The sequence below is a fragment of the Lipophrys pholis genome (genome assembly GCF_963383615.2).
Source record: "Lipophrys pholis genome assembly, chromosome: 9".
Classification (NCBI taxonomy): Eukaryota; Metazoa; Chordata; class Actinopteri; order Blenniiformes; family Blenniidae; genus Lipophrys; species Lipophrys pholis.
The window spans coordinates 25,407,271-25,424,729 of NC_137639.1; the positions used below are offsets into that span (position 1 = coordinate 25,407,271).

At 41.9% G+C, this 17,459-nt stretch overlaps 2 protein-coding genes across 6 annotated transcripts in view; both read left to right on the forward strand.

Annotated features, from left to right (window-relative positions):
- kif13a (kinesin family member 13A) overlaps positions 1-9,097 on the forward strand; it is a 34,671-nt gene extending 25,574 nt beyond the window's left edge. The window contains exons 26-40 of one of the 5 annotated variants that reach the window (XM_080471502.1): positions 319-351; positions 1,198-1,297; positions 1,384-1,510; positions 1,621-1,676; positions 1,767-1,891; positions 2,598-2,774; positions 2,882-2,974; positions 3,067-3,219; positions 3,344-3,421; positions 3,525-3,575; positions 3,762-3,849; positions 3,950-4,101; positions 4,714-4,878; positions 5,759-6,935; positions 7,499-9,097. In XM_080471502.1, coding sequence (XP_080327628.1) covers positions 319-351; positions 1,198-1,297; positions 1,384-1,510; positions 1,621-1,676; positions 1,767-1,891; positions 2,598-2,774; positions 2,882-2,974; positions 3,067-3,219; positions 3,344-3,421; positions 3,525-3,575; positions 3,762-3,849; positions 3,950-4,101; positions 4,714-4,878; positions 5,759-6,935; positions 7,499-7,632 — 2,709 coding nt within the window. In that variant the 3' untranslated portion in view covers positions 7,633-9,097. The remainder of the gene's footprint in view (positions 1-318; positions 352-1,197; positions 1,298-1,383; positions 1,511-1,620; positions 1,677-1,766; positions 1,892-2,597; positions 2,775-2,881; positions 2,975-3,066; positions 3,220-3,343; positions 3,422-3,524; positions 3,576-3,761; positions 3,850-3,949; positions 4,102-4,713; positions 4,879-5,758; positions 6,936-7,498) is intronic. The other 4 variants (XM_080471498.1, XM_080471499.1, XM_080471501.1 and 1 more) reach the window with 4 other exon arrangements.
- Positions 9,098-11,418: 2,321 nt separating this feature from the next.
- On the forward strand, positions 11,419-16,914 carry rbm24b (RNA binding motif protein 24b). Its single transcript, XM_080471503.1, has 4 exons — positions 11,419-11,682; positions 12,102-12,225; positions 12,334-12,388; positions 15,041-16,914. Exons 1-4 carry the CDS (start codon positions 11,512-11,514, stop codon positions 15,399-15,401), a joined length of 711 nt encoding a protein of 236 aa, XP_080327629.1. The 5' UTR covers positions 11,419-11,511; the 3' UTR covers positions 15,402-16,914.
- The last annotated feature ends 545 nt before the right edge of the window (positions 16,915-17,459 follow it).

The window sequence follows — 17,459 nt, forward strand, 5'->3', positions numbered from 1 at the left end:
TGGATCTCTACCAGGGACTGCAAAGGAGGCCAAAATGTATAAAAACTAGTGCCGCTCTGTGAATTTAATTAAATAGACTGTTGTGTCCTCTTATGGGATGCAAGCATTTTAAACCATCACAAAATATAACAGCAAAAAAATCCACATTCATACTTAGAAGTGTTGCTATTTAAAGTACACTGTATTCTAAAGATTAGATTTCAGCTGCTGTTTCACACCTCTGTGAATATCATAAAGTTGTACAAACAGTAGATGATTTGCTCTGAGCTGTCACGGCAGGGCCTTTTCTGGTTCACTGAGTGTCTTCTCTCCTGCCAGAGAGAGGTGGAAGACGATATGGATAGTTATCAGGTACCCTCCAAGTCTCCTCTTGCTGCTGCTCCCCCTGTAGTTCACACTGCATTACGAAGGAAACCACCTGATCACGTGTTTGTGACTAGGCCTGTTGCTGAGGGCATGTGAGGCAGAAGGCAGAGGGGCTGCGTTTTTGCCTTCCGACTAAAGATCTGCTTTATTAAACAGCAGCTGCCTGTGTGGATGATTTCTGATGCTGTAATTATCAATCGCACCAAACGTTCCTTGGCAGCCGTTGACGCAAAACACAGCTCCACCCGTGGCTGAGCTCCCAGCCGGCATGTGTGCCAGGGCCTTGTCTCGCTCCCTCCTGCCTTCCCCATCAGGATCCACACACTAATGCTACTGTTTGCTTGTCACTGCTGAAGAGCTGCAGGAGTAATAAACCTTTACTTAATTACATGGGCATTGCATGGCTGCATGGTGTTTTTGCTTGGTGGAAGTGTACTGATGGCAAAAGCATAATATGGTTGGCTTGGTTGTTGAGTATTGTGGATGAAAAGAGGGAAATCTGCTCTCAGTTGTCACACTCTGTGACCTGCCATGCATTCAGGTAGGGATTTAGGAATGCTCTGGCTGCATGGGAAGATGGGGATTTAAGTATGTTTGGATTTTGTCTGATTGGCAATTGGGGTCTAAGGAGACGTGTGTGAGTGAAAGGTTTTAAAGAAAAAATAAGACTTTTTAACATTAAGTACTTGAATATCAGGGCTAGTTTTTATGTTACTCAGTCAAACCAATCAGCGCTGTGCACTCCCACCGTACACTGGCTGACTTTGCAGTGGCAGTATTTTACCTTCACCAAGCCCGGCGGCATTGACTCTGGTGCCTGTGTGGTTACAGGAAGAGGATCTGAACTGTGTCCGCGAGCGGTGGTCGGACGCCCTGATAAAACGTCGGGAGTACCTTGACGAACAAATCAAGAAGATCATTAATAAACATGGTGAGTCCTACAGGCTACCCTGTCGAATCCTTTTTTATTTTTCTTCAGTGTGTTAAACCTCTTTCTTGCCTTCTGCTTTTACCCAGAAAAGTCAGAGGAGGACATTGAGCGTGAAGCACGGCTGGTAGAACAATGGGTTGGCTTAACTGAAGAGCGAAATGCAGTGCTGGTACCTGCACCTGGTAGTGGGATCCCTGGAGCTCCTGCAGACTGGTAAAAAAAAAAAGAAAATAATAATAACGTCTCCCGCAAAGGCATCATGTTGACTTCCTTTATGGCCCTTTGATCCTTTCACTGTTAACCCCGTATTAAACCGCTTGCAGGATACCTCCTGCAGGGATGGAGGCTCACACTCCAGTACTCTTCTTGGATTTAAATGGTGAGACAGGCTCATACTTAACTTCACAGGTTCCTCTCCAGCTTTAGAAACGCTAACCTTTTTTTTTTTGTTTTTTTTTAATGCCACCAGCGGATAATCTGACAGTGAATGAGCAGCTGACCGGCCCACATGCTGCAGGCGTTAACTCCATCTTGCCCAAAGAGCATGGCAGCCAGTTCTTCTACCTGCCCATCATCAGGCACAGCGATGAGGAGGTGAGCCACAACTTGGACTTTACTGCCCTCCGTTGGTCAAAGGGACAACTTAAAAAAAAATATCCACAGGAAGACAAGGTTTCCTGTGCTTCTGTTTCTGTGGGCACGTCACAGAAATTCTTGCAATAATGTGTGAACTTGGCTTTAAGGCAGTCTGGCCTTGGTCGCCGCATTTTTTACATGCCTCCTTTGTGGTTTGTCATATAACTTCATTCTTTGTTATTTTATATCAAGTCTGCCTTTTGTTTTCCCTTTCAGTGGTTTGCGGGGTGTTTTGTTGTGTTAGTGGTGTTATAAAGGCTCCAGGCTGAATTATGTCCACTTCAATGCTTTAATTGCTTCTAGAAGATTTTTTTTTCTCTCTTCCGTAGCCACACAAAGGATAATCTGGAGGCTTCGTTTTCCTATAATTATGTGTATAATTTAGTTATTTCATCATGTAATTGCTTGGCTTGCAGCGAGCATAGGAGCACATATTTTTAAGGAAAAGTCATCTTCATTTCTCTTTCTTTGATGTTGATTTCCAACTCTTACCATACAGTAATCACTACACCCTTTACTGTGCGTCACATAATGGTAATAAGCCTGAACTTCATCCGACTTGCATCACAGTAATCCATGTCTCTGCCTGTTGACTTGCACAGGTACTTTGACCGTTTGATCGCGGTGAAACTACATGAATAAAACAAGTCGTTTAATTCACCAGGTGTCTGCCGTGTGCTCCTGGGATTCATCCATTCACGATTCAGTGCACCTGAACCGTGTCACTTCGCCCAATGAACGCATCTACCTGATCATAAAAGCCACAGTGCAGCTCAGTCATCCTGCCTCCATGGAGCTGGTGCTGCGCAAGAGGATAGCTGTCAATGTCTACAACAAGCAGGTGAACTTTAACATTTGGTGTCGATTGAAGCTCAGTCCAAACCAAAACAAAGTATATATGTGGTCTGTGTTGTATTGATCGACGTGGACTGCACTTGTTTCATGCAGAGCTTCACTCAGAGTCTGAAGAGAAGGATGTCTCTAAAGAACACGCTTTACTCTTGCGGTGTGTCGTATGAGATCGTTTCCAACATACCAAAGGTACAAATCTTTACAACCTCACCAGAAACACTTTCATAGAAAATGTTTGATTATATATTTATTTTTAAAAAAAATTTAAAAAACTTTTCCAGGCCTCGGAGGAGCCAGAGGAAAGAGAGACTTTGGCCCTCATGGCTGCTCGTGGAGACAGTGAGGAGACTCAGGATGGAGAAACTTATATTGAAAAATACACACGAGGCGTCCTCGAAGTGGAAAACATCCTGAGTTTAGAGCGGCTACGACAGGTATCACACACAGTAACTTTCTCAAACACAGCATTACTGAAGACTATGACTTTGTGCAGCGGATAAACCTCCCATCCATTAAACAACACTGAAAGAGAACACTTTTCCTTTTTATATTCTGCAGGCTGTAACAGTGAAGGAGGCACTCGCTGCCAGGGGAAGACACTTACGAAGGAGTATCAGCACACCAAATGTACAACAAGTAAATAACACGCTGCATCGCCTGCTGAACATATGGAAGAAAACATTTGTTACTATGAAATTATATCACCTAATATAATAACATCTCGTTTCTCACTCTCCAGTCTTCATGCTGTAAAACTGACCTGACAGGATGTGACGATGAAGACTGCAAGGTAAACAATTTATTCTAAGTGTAGCCACCTCAGGTCAGTAACCGACTTGGATCATAAGTTTGAACTTTATGTGATTAAAGGAAGCTTTCTACTTCCTACTTGAAGGTTTACTGAAGTTTGGCAGTATAAAGAAGGCTTTTATATTAAGCTCGTGAAATTAATTAAAGCTCTGTGGTCTTTCTCTAGAACCACTGTGATCCGGTTGACAACACTAACTGCAATCCCCAAGACGGTTCCCTGTGTACCACACCTATCAAAAACAAGGACAGTACAGGTAAACAACAGACAACAGTCCATGTGTAGTGTATTCTATCTCCTGCTTTTGATTTTAGAGACTCTCTTATTTGATATTCATGTTAAATCTTTCAATACAGGGCTGGTTCCTGAGAGTCCCACCTTTTTCGGCTCCAGCCCCTTTAAAGTTCTCTCGCCTCAGCCACCTAAATTCCTCAAGTCTCTGCTTCCTGTCAAAGAGGAAAACAAAGCAAAGAGAGTTCTGGAGGCCCGGCCGCTCCTGGGACAGGAGGTAAGGAGAGCCCAGTTAAACTTGCTTTCTCTCAAGTATAATTTTTTTTTTTTCCCACGTTGCAATTTATCATCTCACTTTTCTAAAACATGTCGAACACATTGACACCGACACAATCACAAATTGTCTGAAACCACACCATGATGTCATCCACCCTTTTTGTGTGCCTATTGAGCAGAAAATGCATGACTCACAGGAGCATGACTTCAACAGGGAGAGCCACGCCACCTAACTCAACCAGGCTCTGCTGGCTACGTGTTTTGTCTGAATTTGTTTGTGGTGATTGAATTTTTCCAGGCAGTTTGTGGCTGCTTGTATCATTTCAACTAACCATGCACATTTGTTTGCTTGAAGTGGACTAGAAGAGGTCATTTGTACTCCGGTCATATTAGGAACACAAAAACAAGAAAATGACTCCGGAGATCAGAAAACACAGCCGGTACTTTTCCTCACACTTAGGACACTTCAAGCAGTGTTTTTTTGTTTTGTTTTGTTTTGTATGTGAAATGTCAAACTGCATGGTACTAACTGTGTAATTGGCCTGTCCGGCTCCATGCATGTGTACATGTTTGAGTGTGAAGTGTGTGTGCTGTTGTTCTGACCCATCTGCAGAGCATGCACTCATGTGTGGACAGCCCTGCACTGCTCCCCTCTCCCTGCCCCTGGCAGCGGCCCAGGGCAGGCAGTGAGGGCCACTGCACGCCTTCCACCTCCACCTCCACCCCCACCTCCACCCCTACCAGCAGCCAGCTCAGCCACACACTGCCATGCTCTGCTGTAAGTGCTCCACACCGCACTGCAACGGGGTCGTTGTAAGAGCTTCACACATACTAACTGAACACACACTGAAGTGACGCTGCTGCAACTGTCACACTCGCAGGTATTCACCTTGACACACTTTTCTTTTAAAGTTTGCAAGACAAAATTTTGAGATTTGACTTGGTGTTTGAGTCTTTGCTTTGAGAGAGGAGGCCAGGACACATTTCCTAGAAAAGGGGTCAGAGAAGGCTGGGTGAAAAAGTGGGAACCCCTGTCTTGTGTTGGCTGAAAAAAAGTAGATATTACTACATATATTGTCTTGAATTAGACCATTTTTAGAGATTTCTCAAATTTTGCTTAATGTTGATGAAGCAAGTTGATGAGGATAAATATTTCCAGAAGTGTTTTCTTCTTCTTTATTTCACTTTAATTGAATATTCTTATCATACTGTGGACTTGTTGCATTTATTCTCTTGTAAAACTTAGATGTGCCGACTTTTCTGAGAAACGCTGTGTTTGTGGAGTATTTGTCTGGGTAGATAATGACACAATTTTCTGTGGTGTGACAAATACAAAAGCGAGATTGACTTCGGGAGCTTGAGCTCCTTCTCAAGTAGCGTCTACTGGTGCCAGTATATATGAGTCATTCTAGGAAGTGTAAGCAATTTCTCCCACAATTATAGCATTTTTTTGATTGTAGCTTCTGTGTTTGGCAGATTAAAGTAAACTCCATTCAATATTCATACACTATGATCATGTTTCATCATCACATTTCACATCATTGTCACAGTCTTAAACTTTTGTCTTAAAAAAAACCAACTATCTATATATATGCTAAATTCTGACATTGTGTCCCTTTGGATGTGTCTTTTGTCTTGCTTGCTCTTATTTTGATCAGCAGGACTCTGATGATGAGGAGACGGCGCCAAACATGACTCTCAATCTGAATCGGGACTCTCAAGACCAAAGCGGCTTCCCGGCTTACATCCCAGAGGACTTTGCAAACTTTGAGATTTACAACGCCACTCTGGAGAACCAAGAGGGGCTGCGATCTGACCTGAAGGAAGGGAGCCGGTGTGGGAGTGGAGGTGGCGAGAGAGAAGTGTCCCGAAGCCCCACAGCCAGCAGTTGCACCAGTGGCTACTTCTCACACAGTGCCTCCAACGCCACGCTGTCCGACATGCCTTTCAGTGCCAGCGAGAGCTCGGACCACCTCAGCTGCAGCGCCAGAGATTCCCACGACCCTCTTGGCTGTCCTGCCGCACGAGGCTGCACCCAAACCAAAGGCGTTCCTGCAGGGAGCGACACACACCAGCCCCCTCTCTCGACAGGTGGGGCACAGGACCTCTTCAACCATTCAGCCTCCTCGCCTGTCGGGATTCCTAGTTGCACAGAGAAGCAGCAGGCTTTTCTTCCGTCATTCAACTGTGTCCTGAGTACCAGCCAGGAGTTCACCGACTTTAAAGGGGCTGACGACAGCATCTCAGAGGGCGATTTACCACATTTCACTGAGGGATGGCCGCAGGAGATTCCTGCAAACCAGCAGAAGAAACCAGATCACATTAAGACATGTGACAATGACAATCAGCTCCTCTCCATTGAGACATCAAAACCTGACAATGTAACATACGCATGTCCTAATTACATGTCCCACCCTAACACAGCAGCAGTTTGCACTTCAGTGCGGGCTCCAAACACTGAGATCACCCCATCTACGGCCGTGATGGTTCCCTCTGCATCAGTCTCATATCCAGCATTGCCACACTCAGTCACACCTTCACCCACAGCCCCGTCCCCCACCCGGGCCCCGCGAGCAGGAGGAGAGCCTCTCGTCCAGGAGCCGGCCCAGGGGGATCTGCCACACGGTAGTCCCTGCCCCAGTCCCAACCCCAGCAGCACCGAGCCCTCCGGTGACTCCAGCGGGGACGAGAGCACGCCTGTTGCTCAGCTTCCAGACTGGATGGCCCCCGGGGAGCAGGTGTGGGTGGGGAAGAGGAGAGGAACCGTTCACTACGTCGGAGGTGTGGAGTTTGCCAAGGGCATCTGGATTGGAGTGAAGCTGGACATGGCAGTGGGTGAGCTATTTTTCATTGTATCCAGAAAGATACTGATGTAGAATATGAAATAACATATACAACCCCCAAATTACATTTCTCAAAGGTTTTAAGTGATTTAGTTTAAAATTAAATTTAATTTTTGAGGTTAGTTATGTCTCAAATGTATAAGTAGGCGTTTTACCTATTTACCATATCATTTTCAAATAGAAATCTATAATTGTGTTGCACGTGAAGTGATGTTTAGTGCCCCCATGTGGCCATCAGTCAGTATGAACGTCCCATGTTTAAGCCATACACAATGTGGTTGTCACATTCTCTCCCATGCATTCAGCAGGAAATCAGTGCACACATTGTTACAGATGAAAAACTCTAAATTATTACATTCAGTATTTAATACTAAATATTTAATAATAATAAGCATTACTAGTATAAGTAGTTAAAAAACAGTGATATAAGATGTACAAATGGCAACAAACAACATATAGGCCAGAAAACTGGAGTACATGTGAGAGTGATAAATATAAATGTGACCACATTTGATCCAGAAATTCTTAAATAAACTCTGCTTGCTTCTCTTTTAGGTAAGCACAATGGGACTGTCCAGGGCAGAGTGTACTTCCGCTGTCCGCCAAGCCACGGTGTGTTTGTGAAGCCGTCTCGTCTCACCAGAGGACCGCCCTCCATGGACACAGAATCCCAGACTCTTATCAGATAGGACCCAAAGAAAAGGACCCGTGTTCTGAGGATCATCAGGGACCCTGTGGAGGTTTTCAGATGAACTGGAGTTTGACTTCAGCTCGCCTCTCCTCCTCTGATCGCTCTGACCAGTGCGGACCGAGCTTATGTATTCTGTAGAAGTGTGCTTTCCTGAAGCATATGTTACCTGTGCATTTAATGAAGGTATATCTTGAATACTGTTCACTGAAAGAAAAAAGAAATCACTATGCACATATCCAAGTTTTCTATAAGGTGATATTTTTTTATAGAGAACTAAACTTTTAACTTGGCGTCCTGATGGAGTATTACCCACATACACTTTCTTACATTTGTTCTGAACATCATGAGTAATATTTTTGTAAGACAACGCGCACCCCCTCCCTCCGCTAAGACTCACAATGGAGCCATCAGGGGTATGAAGATTAAGAATGTACTACTGGTAACAACATTGATATTTACGTCAATATGATATGTCAGGGCTAACCAAAGAACTACGGTTCCATATCTGCTGTTAGAGGTCATGTTATTTTTATAATGTACATACATGGAGGTATATCACCACAAGTCCAAGTAAAGCTTAGTGCCATATCTCTAGGAGTATTGCCACACACCCTGAACGTAGGACAAATCTGCAAAACCTGAGTTGCTTTTAGTGTTTGCAGTTCCGAATTATCCTGTTGATGTACTGTAACACTGTGGAGGAAATAATCCCTATCCAGCACCAGACTGTTGCTTATTTGAACGCTTGCACTGGAAAGGATTCGTGGAGAGTTCGCTGACCGTCTTCCATATTGGACTGATGAAATATTTTTGACTTAAGAGCCGCGCGTCGTCACTCAGATCCTGCAGCAGCGCGACAGATACGCCTTGTTGCCGTGTTGGCGTAAAGAAAGGCACATAAAGCCCCCCCCCCCCCCCCCCCCCCCCCCCAGACTACTCGATGACAAGTTCACTGAGTTCCCGAAACCTCTATGTACTTCATGATGCCTGGCAGTGTTCAAAATGCCATCCTGCCTTGCTGACTGAATACCTTTAGAACAGATTGTCTCACTGAATGACGTGTAACACTACATGTTAAAAGGTACTCGGTAATGACTTTTTCTACATGGAGTATTGGATGAATGAGCGATAAAACAGTATCAGGTTTGGAGACAAATGGTGCAAAACGTGTTTGAGTACGGACAACAGTTGTCTTACAATCTTATATTTTTATGGAAGTGGTGAACTGTGGAGCTGAAAAAGTAAAAAAAAAAAATTCAAGCTGTAATTTTGAGTAAATGAAAGAAAACCCAAGACCTTACTTTAAAGAAGAGAACAAAGCTGCTCTCCCTAATAAGGAGTTGTAAATAGAAATGTATTTGAACATAGTATTTACACTATTATAATGTACAGAATTGTATTTATAATGTATCTTGACCTGTTTTAATTGGTACAAAATGTTCCAGAATAGAACATTTACAATCAGCACGTGTGTTGACTCTTTATTTAGATTATTGAAGTTGATCTATAGAAGTTTAGAAAGTTTTTCAGGTGCACAACTCTCTTTTTTCTCCATTTTTTTCCTCATTTGGCCTGTGTCCCACATATATGAACAAGATTTTAAATATATGTCCGGACATTTACATCTTCTATCTTTACATTTTATAGTATTTCTTTATAGCAGACTTTTTTCACTTTCATGACAATTTAAGCTAAAATAGTACTTTGAAAACTAAAAGCCGTTAACAAATGTGCTCGAAGTTCAAAAAGAACATTGGTGACAGATGAAAAAGCAACAAGGAAAAGTTTCATTACCCGGACTAAAGATATTAAAATCTTACATTTGTGACTTTTGACAGTAAAAGTACACACAGTCCAACACCTATTTATATTTTCATAGCTTGTGAGTCAACATCATCACTCAACATCAGAATCCAACGAGGAAATGAGTCTCCCTTTGTGGTAAATACAAATGTTTTTGTTTTTTTTAAATGTTTTTAACACTTTACTTTTGGTGGCTTTGCATGGATCCAGGACATTGGAGCGAGGACTAGCTGTAATGGGTACCTGGGCAAAACACAGCAGCCATCCTTCCAAAGAGTATAAGAACTTTAGAAAAATGTAAATATATCCAGCTATAGTATTTATGTCATTTGTTCCAACAGCAAAAATATGGAGCGATCAAAAACCCAGATATATTGGAAGGTTGCTGAGAGATCATTTGTTTTAACATTTTAGAGCGAGATAAAGATGGAATCCTACCCCCCCCCCCCCCCCCCCCCCCCCCCCCCCCCTTTCATTAGTAGTTTTCTTAACCACGATACAAAACACCCCAAAGTCAGATATAGGTTAAGGGTGTATCCTGCGGTCGCCCATAATTGGGTGGGATTGACTCGAAGAAGGATGGAGTCTCCCCTCTCTGTTCTTTCCTACACTGGTGTGCTGTTGGATCTCTGACTGTGGAACCCGACGTTTGTGTCCAACACATCTTCCCCTCATTATAATTGTAGACTAGTGAGCCTCACCAGAATAAATCTTTAGAGGAAATGAATGCATCTCCTCTATACGACCTTCTATTTGGTTTGTACTTTATTGACAGTCTGGTGGCTGACTGCCTCAAACAAGGGTAGTGGCTCCCTGAACCTTTCACAAAATTATGCCTGAATATACATTTTATCTCATTTTTATTTTAATTACGCACAGGAAAGCCATTTTCAAAAGGACTTTCCACTCTTGGCTAAAAAAGGCACAAGTTAAATAGCTGAAATGAGGCGAAAATAGCTAAAACAACAATGAAGTGGGGAAAAAAAACAGTTTTAGAAAGAACAACAATCCTAACATGACTAGGATTTCGAAATGAAAACAAATTTCAAAATTGTCTTAAAAACATGTTGAAATCTCCAAAAGCGGGTACAAAAACAGCTGAGAATGTAATGAGATGTGTACCATCCTGAATTGTAATTCAAACTTCTTGGAACGTAAGACAGCTTATGTGCCTATATCAAAACTATATATGAAACTTTAAGAGCTATGTTAGTCTCGTTTTAAAGGCTCCAATTAAATTTGGTTTGGTGGAAAGTGTCAAAGACTACTCTAATGGTCAAAAAGGTGGCAGACCACTGGCCTCGACACTTCAAGTCTGATTGATTAACTATTGAACACGGTTGTAGGTGATTGTTTACTTCACAAAGGCCCTGGTAAATATAAATGTTCTGTTTTCTGAAGAGCCAGTGAACTTCAAACTCGGCCATATATGTCCAACTTTGGCAACTCTGCCAACACAGTAAGATAAATGATAATTGTTGATCCACGTGTTTCTTATCAAAGTTCTAAAAAGTTAGAATTTGTCACGTGACACGCGGAGGGATCCAATCATAGAGCTAAATAATAGCTCTCTAAACATGTGTCTTTTCTAATGTTACCCCGTCACGTCCAGGAGGTATTGATCCAGGAAATCGCGATTTCTTTTTTTAAGTTTTTGTTTTTTTTCTTCAGCTCCTGCACACTTTGTCCTCGTGACATTTTAGTCTGATCGCCGGCCTGGATCTGAATGTGGAGGAGGAGTTTACAGTATCTCTGTCACACACACACACACACACACACACACACACACACACACACACACACACACACACACACACACACACACACACACACACACACACACACACACTGACAACTGGCGAACCTTCACAACAAACTAACAGGTGTCCTCTTCCTCCTCCTCCTCCTCTTCCTCCCCCTCCTCTTCCTCTGGGCTCACAGTCACTTCAGCAGGGTCGCTGCACACCGTCCGACTCAGAAACGCTCTTTTTATTTCATTATCTTCGCCTTCAAACTTCTAGGGGGGAGAAAAGAAAGAAGACAGAGGAAGCACTTGGAGCACTTTTCCTTCTAAATGATGCACTCGTCACAGAAAGACACCACCTTCACCAAGATCTTCGTGGGGGGTCTCCCCTACCACACCACGGATTCCAGCCTAAGGAAGTACTTCGAGGTGTTCGGAGACATCGAGGAGGCTGTGGTGATCACTGACCGGCAGACCGGGAAGTCCAGAGGTTATGGATTTGTAAGTTTAATCAGTCAATTACTGGACTGAACACCACACGTGGATGGACTGATATCCAGCCTTTAAAAACAAAAAAAAGAATTAAGTATTTTTCTTGTTCTAGGCTAGAAATATAAATAAGGCCTTTCCCAGAGACTGTTGGCAGATTAATTTACTAAGAAAAGGCTAATTTATTTATAGAGCGCCATTCAAACAGAGGGCAATTCACAGTGCTTTATAAATAAAGATATTAATCAGATAAATACGTTAAAGCTTCAAAAGAAATGCATTAAAACAAGTAATGAAGAAGCTTAATCTTAAAGACTGACTAATTAAATCTACCGGAATAGGATCTGACTCAGTTTGCATCAATGTGAATGTGTTTGCTGCCATGCGATACCTTCATTAAAGTGAGATGAAGATGTGTTGGCTTCTTCCAGGTCACCATGGCCGACCGGGCCTCAGCCGACCGGGCTTGCAAGGACCCCAACCCCATAATAGATGGCAGGAAGGCCAACGTGAACCTGGCCTATCTGGGCGCAAAACCAAGGGTCATCCAGCCAGGTGAGGGAATGGACCATGAGCTGAGAGAGAGTATAGAAAACCAGCCAACGTACTTGCACCTTCTCAATTCTGGTCTCTCTCTTTTTTTCTTTTTTTTTTTAATTCCAGGGTTTGCGTTTGGCGTACCTCAGATCCACCCGGCGTTCATCCAAAGACCTTATGGGTATGTGACACGGCACAACTCTCCACGCATAACTTTCAATATCTGTCTGCATTAATTGGAAAGGAAACTGCCAATGTCTTTTTGATAACTGTATGTAAATGTAATTGTTTTTAAACATGTATTTATCATTGCCTCCTCCTATTTCATCCTGAATGAGGACATGTGAGTGTTTTCATGTGTGCTCCTCTGCTCTGGGTTGAGCGTTTTGTTCCAGGATTTGACTTGATGATGTTGTCTATCTCTCCTCTGATCTGACAGGGTCGGTAACGGTTAAAATAGCTGATGAAGGGACATGATGATTTGAGGAATAGCTGAGTCTGCATTGGGCAGAGCGCTAAAGTGTTACCTGTATACTCTGACATACACAAACGAGCTGAAATGGTGACTAGATGCATGGAAGTCTTCTGTCTTTTTTTTCCAGTTTTTCATAGTACATAGATTGGTGTGTGCCTTGTTTTCAGTATGATGTGGTGTTCAGCTTAACTTGTGTGCTTATTTCTACTTGCAGTGGGGGAGGTTGGGGGCATTCAGGAGTGTCTTTTTTTTCTTAAATGCAGAGTTTTATGGGTTTTGATAGGGAGATATAACTCTGCAATGGGGTGTTGATTTCTTTCCCTTTTTTTTTTAATGATTGTGCTTTAGCCTGTGGTTCCATTCCCCCCCCCCCCGGTTTCAAGTTAACATCGAGTTGATTGCGTTTTGTTGTCAAAGGGGGGCTGATGAGCACTCAGTGTGTTCATCTCAAAATCGATCCCCGGCAACAAAACAAAACACTGGCTTGCATGTGGGAGTTGTTGTTTTTTTTCCTGATTTTTTTTTTTTTTTTTTTTTTTTTCCCCCTTCCCCATTATGCTGTGTTTTTTCATTAACCTATTGCTTTCACTTGAAGCTTACATCCACAGGTACATGATATTGAGCTAATTTTGTTTAAAGAAATTCATTGCTTTGTGCAGTGAAGACACGGTGTGAAAATACCAAAATGCTCAAAAACAAAGAAAAAGTCCACATCGGTGTGGTTAAATGTCTCCATGCTTGTATTTTAATAAAAAAAAAAATAGAAATAGTCTTTATGGATCAACTTTGAAATCATTCAAATTAAAAGGTGACGCAGCCCCTGTATTAACTGGTTGGAAACGGGAGATCTCAGCTGGGATCTCAGGTAGCAGCTGTTGGCTACAGTGATCTGCACGGCCTCTCGAATTCAGATGGAAAATGGGAGTCACTCGGCAGCGCCGTTAATAATGTATGGCACAGACAGGGCCGCTGGGCTGTGGACAACAGGTGGGCCGAGCCACGCGGCCATGCAGCCTTTTGGTTATGCGCTGGGGATTACCCATGTGTCCTGGTGATTTACAAAGTACCTTTATTTAGCTCTCGACAAAATGTTTATCCCGTCTCCTTCGACAAAGTCAACTTGGGCACTTTTGTCATTTAAAGGTTTGACAGCAAAGTATAGTTCCCGTGATCATGTTTACCGGCATGTTTGTAGATTGCCATCATAAAGAACTATAGATATAGTCGATTGGTTGTATTGGGGGGAAAAAAAAAAAGTTTTACAACTTGTGATCATTGTGCAGTTAGTTGCTCGTCCCTTTTGATTTTTCTTTGCATCAAATGTAAACAGCAGTTCAGCCTAAACAACAGTAAAATCAGAAAGTCAGTGAGACAGTAGTGAGCTCTGCCATGTGTTCCTGAAGGAGAAAATCAGCTTGTCCTTTGGAGATGACAAGGGGAGCAAAAATAGCATGCTTCCAGCCTCCCTTGTCAGTCAAGTTGGCGTGTGTATGTTTGTGTGCCTGGACGAGGGGGAAGGGGGACGCTCGTCCATGGAGACGGATATATTTCACACCTGCTCCTCCTTATATTTACTGCCAGGGATTTCAACACAAGTTTAAATCGGGATTGAATTTTACCCAGATACAAAAGCTAGTATAAATGCATTTATATCCTAATGGCTGCTCTTCTCTCCGGCACATTTTTTTCCATTTATACGACACACACCAGGGCTTCAGTAGGGCCTAATACAACTAAGCCCCCGTCTGAAATGTCTGGTTAAATCAACAGCCACATCAGCATTGGAATTTATTGCACTTTTGCTGCTCTTTAAAAGACACAGCCTTCTTCTTGCCACGTTTGTTTGTGTTCACAAACCTTCTAACATGCGTGGGCATGCCCGTATGTGTGGTGTTGGAGTGGCAGTATGTGGACACAATAATGTCTTTCTCTTGTATTGATAAGTTGCGGTGGGTTGTTGGTTTTCTTTTTTTGCGATAAAGCTCGCATTTTGTCAAATATGGTTTTCAGTGAAACACTGGGTGCCGAGCTTGGCTGTGTCTCCTTTTTAATGCCTCACTGTGTTTCAGATCCTGGTGCTTTTTCTTTTTTCTTTTTTTTTTTTTTATATTAAAAGCTGCGCTTGTGTTTCTTTGTGGTTTTGCTGCTTTTTAACTTTTCATTTCTAGGTAGGGTTTTTTTTTTTTTCTCAGTTCTTAATGAATGGATTTGCTGTGTTCTGAGGACTGGATTGACATATTTGGCAACTGTTGTTGTTTTGTTTTTGTTCTTTTCTTGTTTTCCAGAATTTAGTTTCAGCACTGATGGGATAACCAACTGTGGCTTTGCTCTGAATATGTGTGTTTTTATATCCTGCAGGATACCTGCACACTACGTCTACCCTCAAGCCTTTGTCCAACCCAGTATGGTGATCCCCCATGTCCAACCTTCTGCTGCTACAGCGACAGCTGCTGCCGCCACGTCGCCGTACCTTGACTATACCGGTGCCGCTTATGCCCAGTACTCCGCGGCAGCTGCCACTGCTGCCGCCGCCGCGGCTGCTTATGAGCAGTATCCATACGCGGCCTCACCGGCACCCACGAGCTACATGACCACAGCCGGGTACGGATACACCATGCAGCAGCCGCTGGCCACTGCTGCCACCCCGGGGGCGGCTGCAGCTGCCGCGGCTTTCAGCCAGTACCAACCTCAGCAGCTGCAGACAGATCGCATGCAGTAGAAAAAAACAAAAACTAAACAAACTATGAAGGTTACCTTTGAGAAGAAAGAAGGGGAGGTGACCTCCTTCCATGGAGAAGGTGACGTTAGTCGTAGACAGCGGTGGGTGAAACAATGATTGCCTCTCTCATGTTTTAACTTAGCAGACCTTCTACCAAAGAGCCTGAATAAAATGTAGAGACAAATGAGGAATTATTGTATATTTATGTGAGATCAGTATTTTGTCACTATTGGGGATATATATATATATATATATATATATATATAATATTTATTCAGCAGTATAATATTTAATGTTAACCGAAGTTGACCCACTGGACCTCATGTCAACTGTTGCTGAATTTTATATTTATACTGACGTCAAATTGTATAAAAATCCTAAGTGCATTCATGTCTTATAATCAGGTTTCTTCCACCCTGCTTTGAAAACTAACCCAAACACTTCCAAACGTATGAGGACGGTATGATCCATCATGCAGTTTTCAGCATTTTATAGTTTCGGACCACTATTTTGTTAGATAAAGCTATGCAGTCGTCATTAGAGAAGCTAGAGTTTTATTAAAAAACATTTATCTTTTCTTTTTGTAATAACAGTTTGGAGTGAGATAGAATCTAAACCTTTAAGTAGTTTCTTTTTAAAATGTTATTTTTAGATGGTATGTAACAAAATGCTGAAGTTGGTTAAAAGCACCCGTGTTTCTTCCCTTAAAATTACACCTCAAGCAAAAGGGAGGTGACACCGTTGAATGTGAATCTTTCATTTTGATAAAATGTCTAGTAATGTGCCTTTTAAATTATGCTATTTATGTATTTATTAAGCCTTACAGCAATAAACCCTTTATTTGTTTTCTCGTGTTTGTAAAGAAAAAAAAAAAAGAATCTTACAATTGAACGTGCCCTCATGTGCTGCTGCATTTGTCACAATCAAAAACCGATGATGGGTATCCAATGTGGCTGAACAAAACACTACACTCCATACAAAGAACAAACAATGAGTGGAAAGTAACATCAAGTCCAAAACCCTTTCTGTTTCCTGTGCGTTTCTTCTTGTTGTCTCTATTAGATTTGTAACTCTATAATGTCACTTTTTATACTTGACCAGTTTGATGAGTACAGTGATGACTGTTAACTTTTTAAATTGATCACATTTTATGTCTTTAGACATAACAATGTTTTCTAATGCAAGAGCAGCACCTATTTTATCTTGTTATGCATGATGCAAAAATAATGCATATCTTTTATTTAGGAAATAAATGAAAATTTTACTTCAGCTTTTGTATTTTTTTTTCTGTGTCCTCTGTAATATCTGCTTTTCTCACACCCTTTAAAGTTGATGGACACTTGTCACAAGAAGAATGTAATAGTGTTTATGTGGACTATTAAGTCATTAGAATAGGCGGCTTTTGTTACATTTCTTATATCCACAATTCATTTGTTTTAGAGGACTATGTTGCTCCTTGAAAGCTCCTATGCTTCATACAGCTATTTGACTGTAATAAAGTTTGAAATTAAAGTTCTGTAAGAACATTCTTTTGGTTCTGCTGGTTTACAGTATCTGAATATACAGATACAATTGAGATTATGATTTGATTCACAGGATTAAAAGCTTCTTTGGCATGCATATTTATAATAAGGGGAGGCTATAAAGGAAAGCAAAAACCTGGATTTGATATAACATTTTCCATTGTAAGTCCCACAGCAGGGAAATTCCAGGGAAATTGCTGGAGCTTTTTACATGTTTTTATTCATTTTAATTTTATTTTAGAGGGTAGAAGGTACAGAGAAGAAAAGTATGTTGAAATAAAAAAAGCTATGTACAAAATATGAAAGTACAAGGTATGAGAAGAAACTGGATGAATACTAAAAAACTGTTAAAAAATTGTAAAACCAAATGTGTCATTACTACGGTGGCCTGGAAGTGCAAAACACTACAAACTTCAGAAAACACTTCCCAATTCAAAAAACGAGTGTTTTTTTGGACTGGGGAGTGTTTTCTGAACATTGTAGTGTTTTGCACTTCCAGGCAGGTTGAAACAGTAATGCATAAAAAATCATGCAA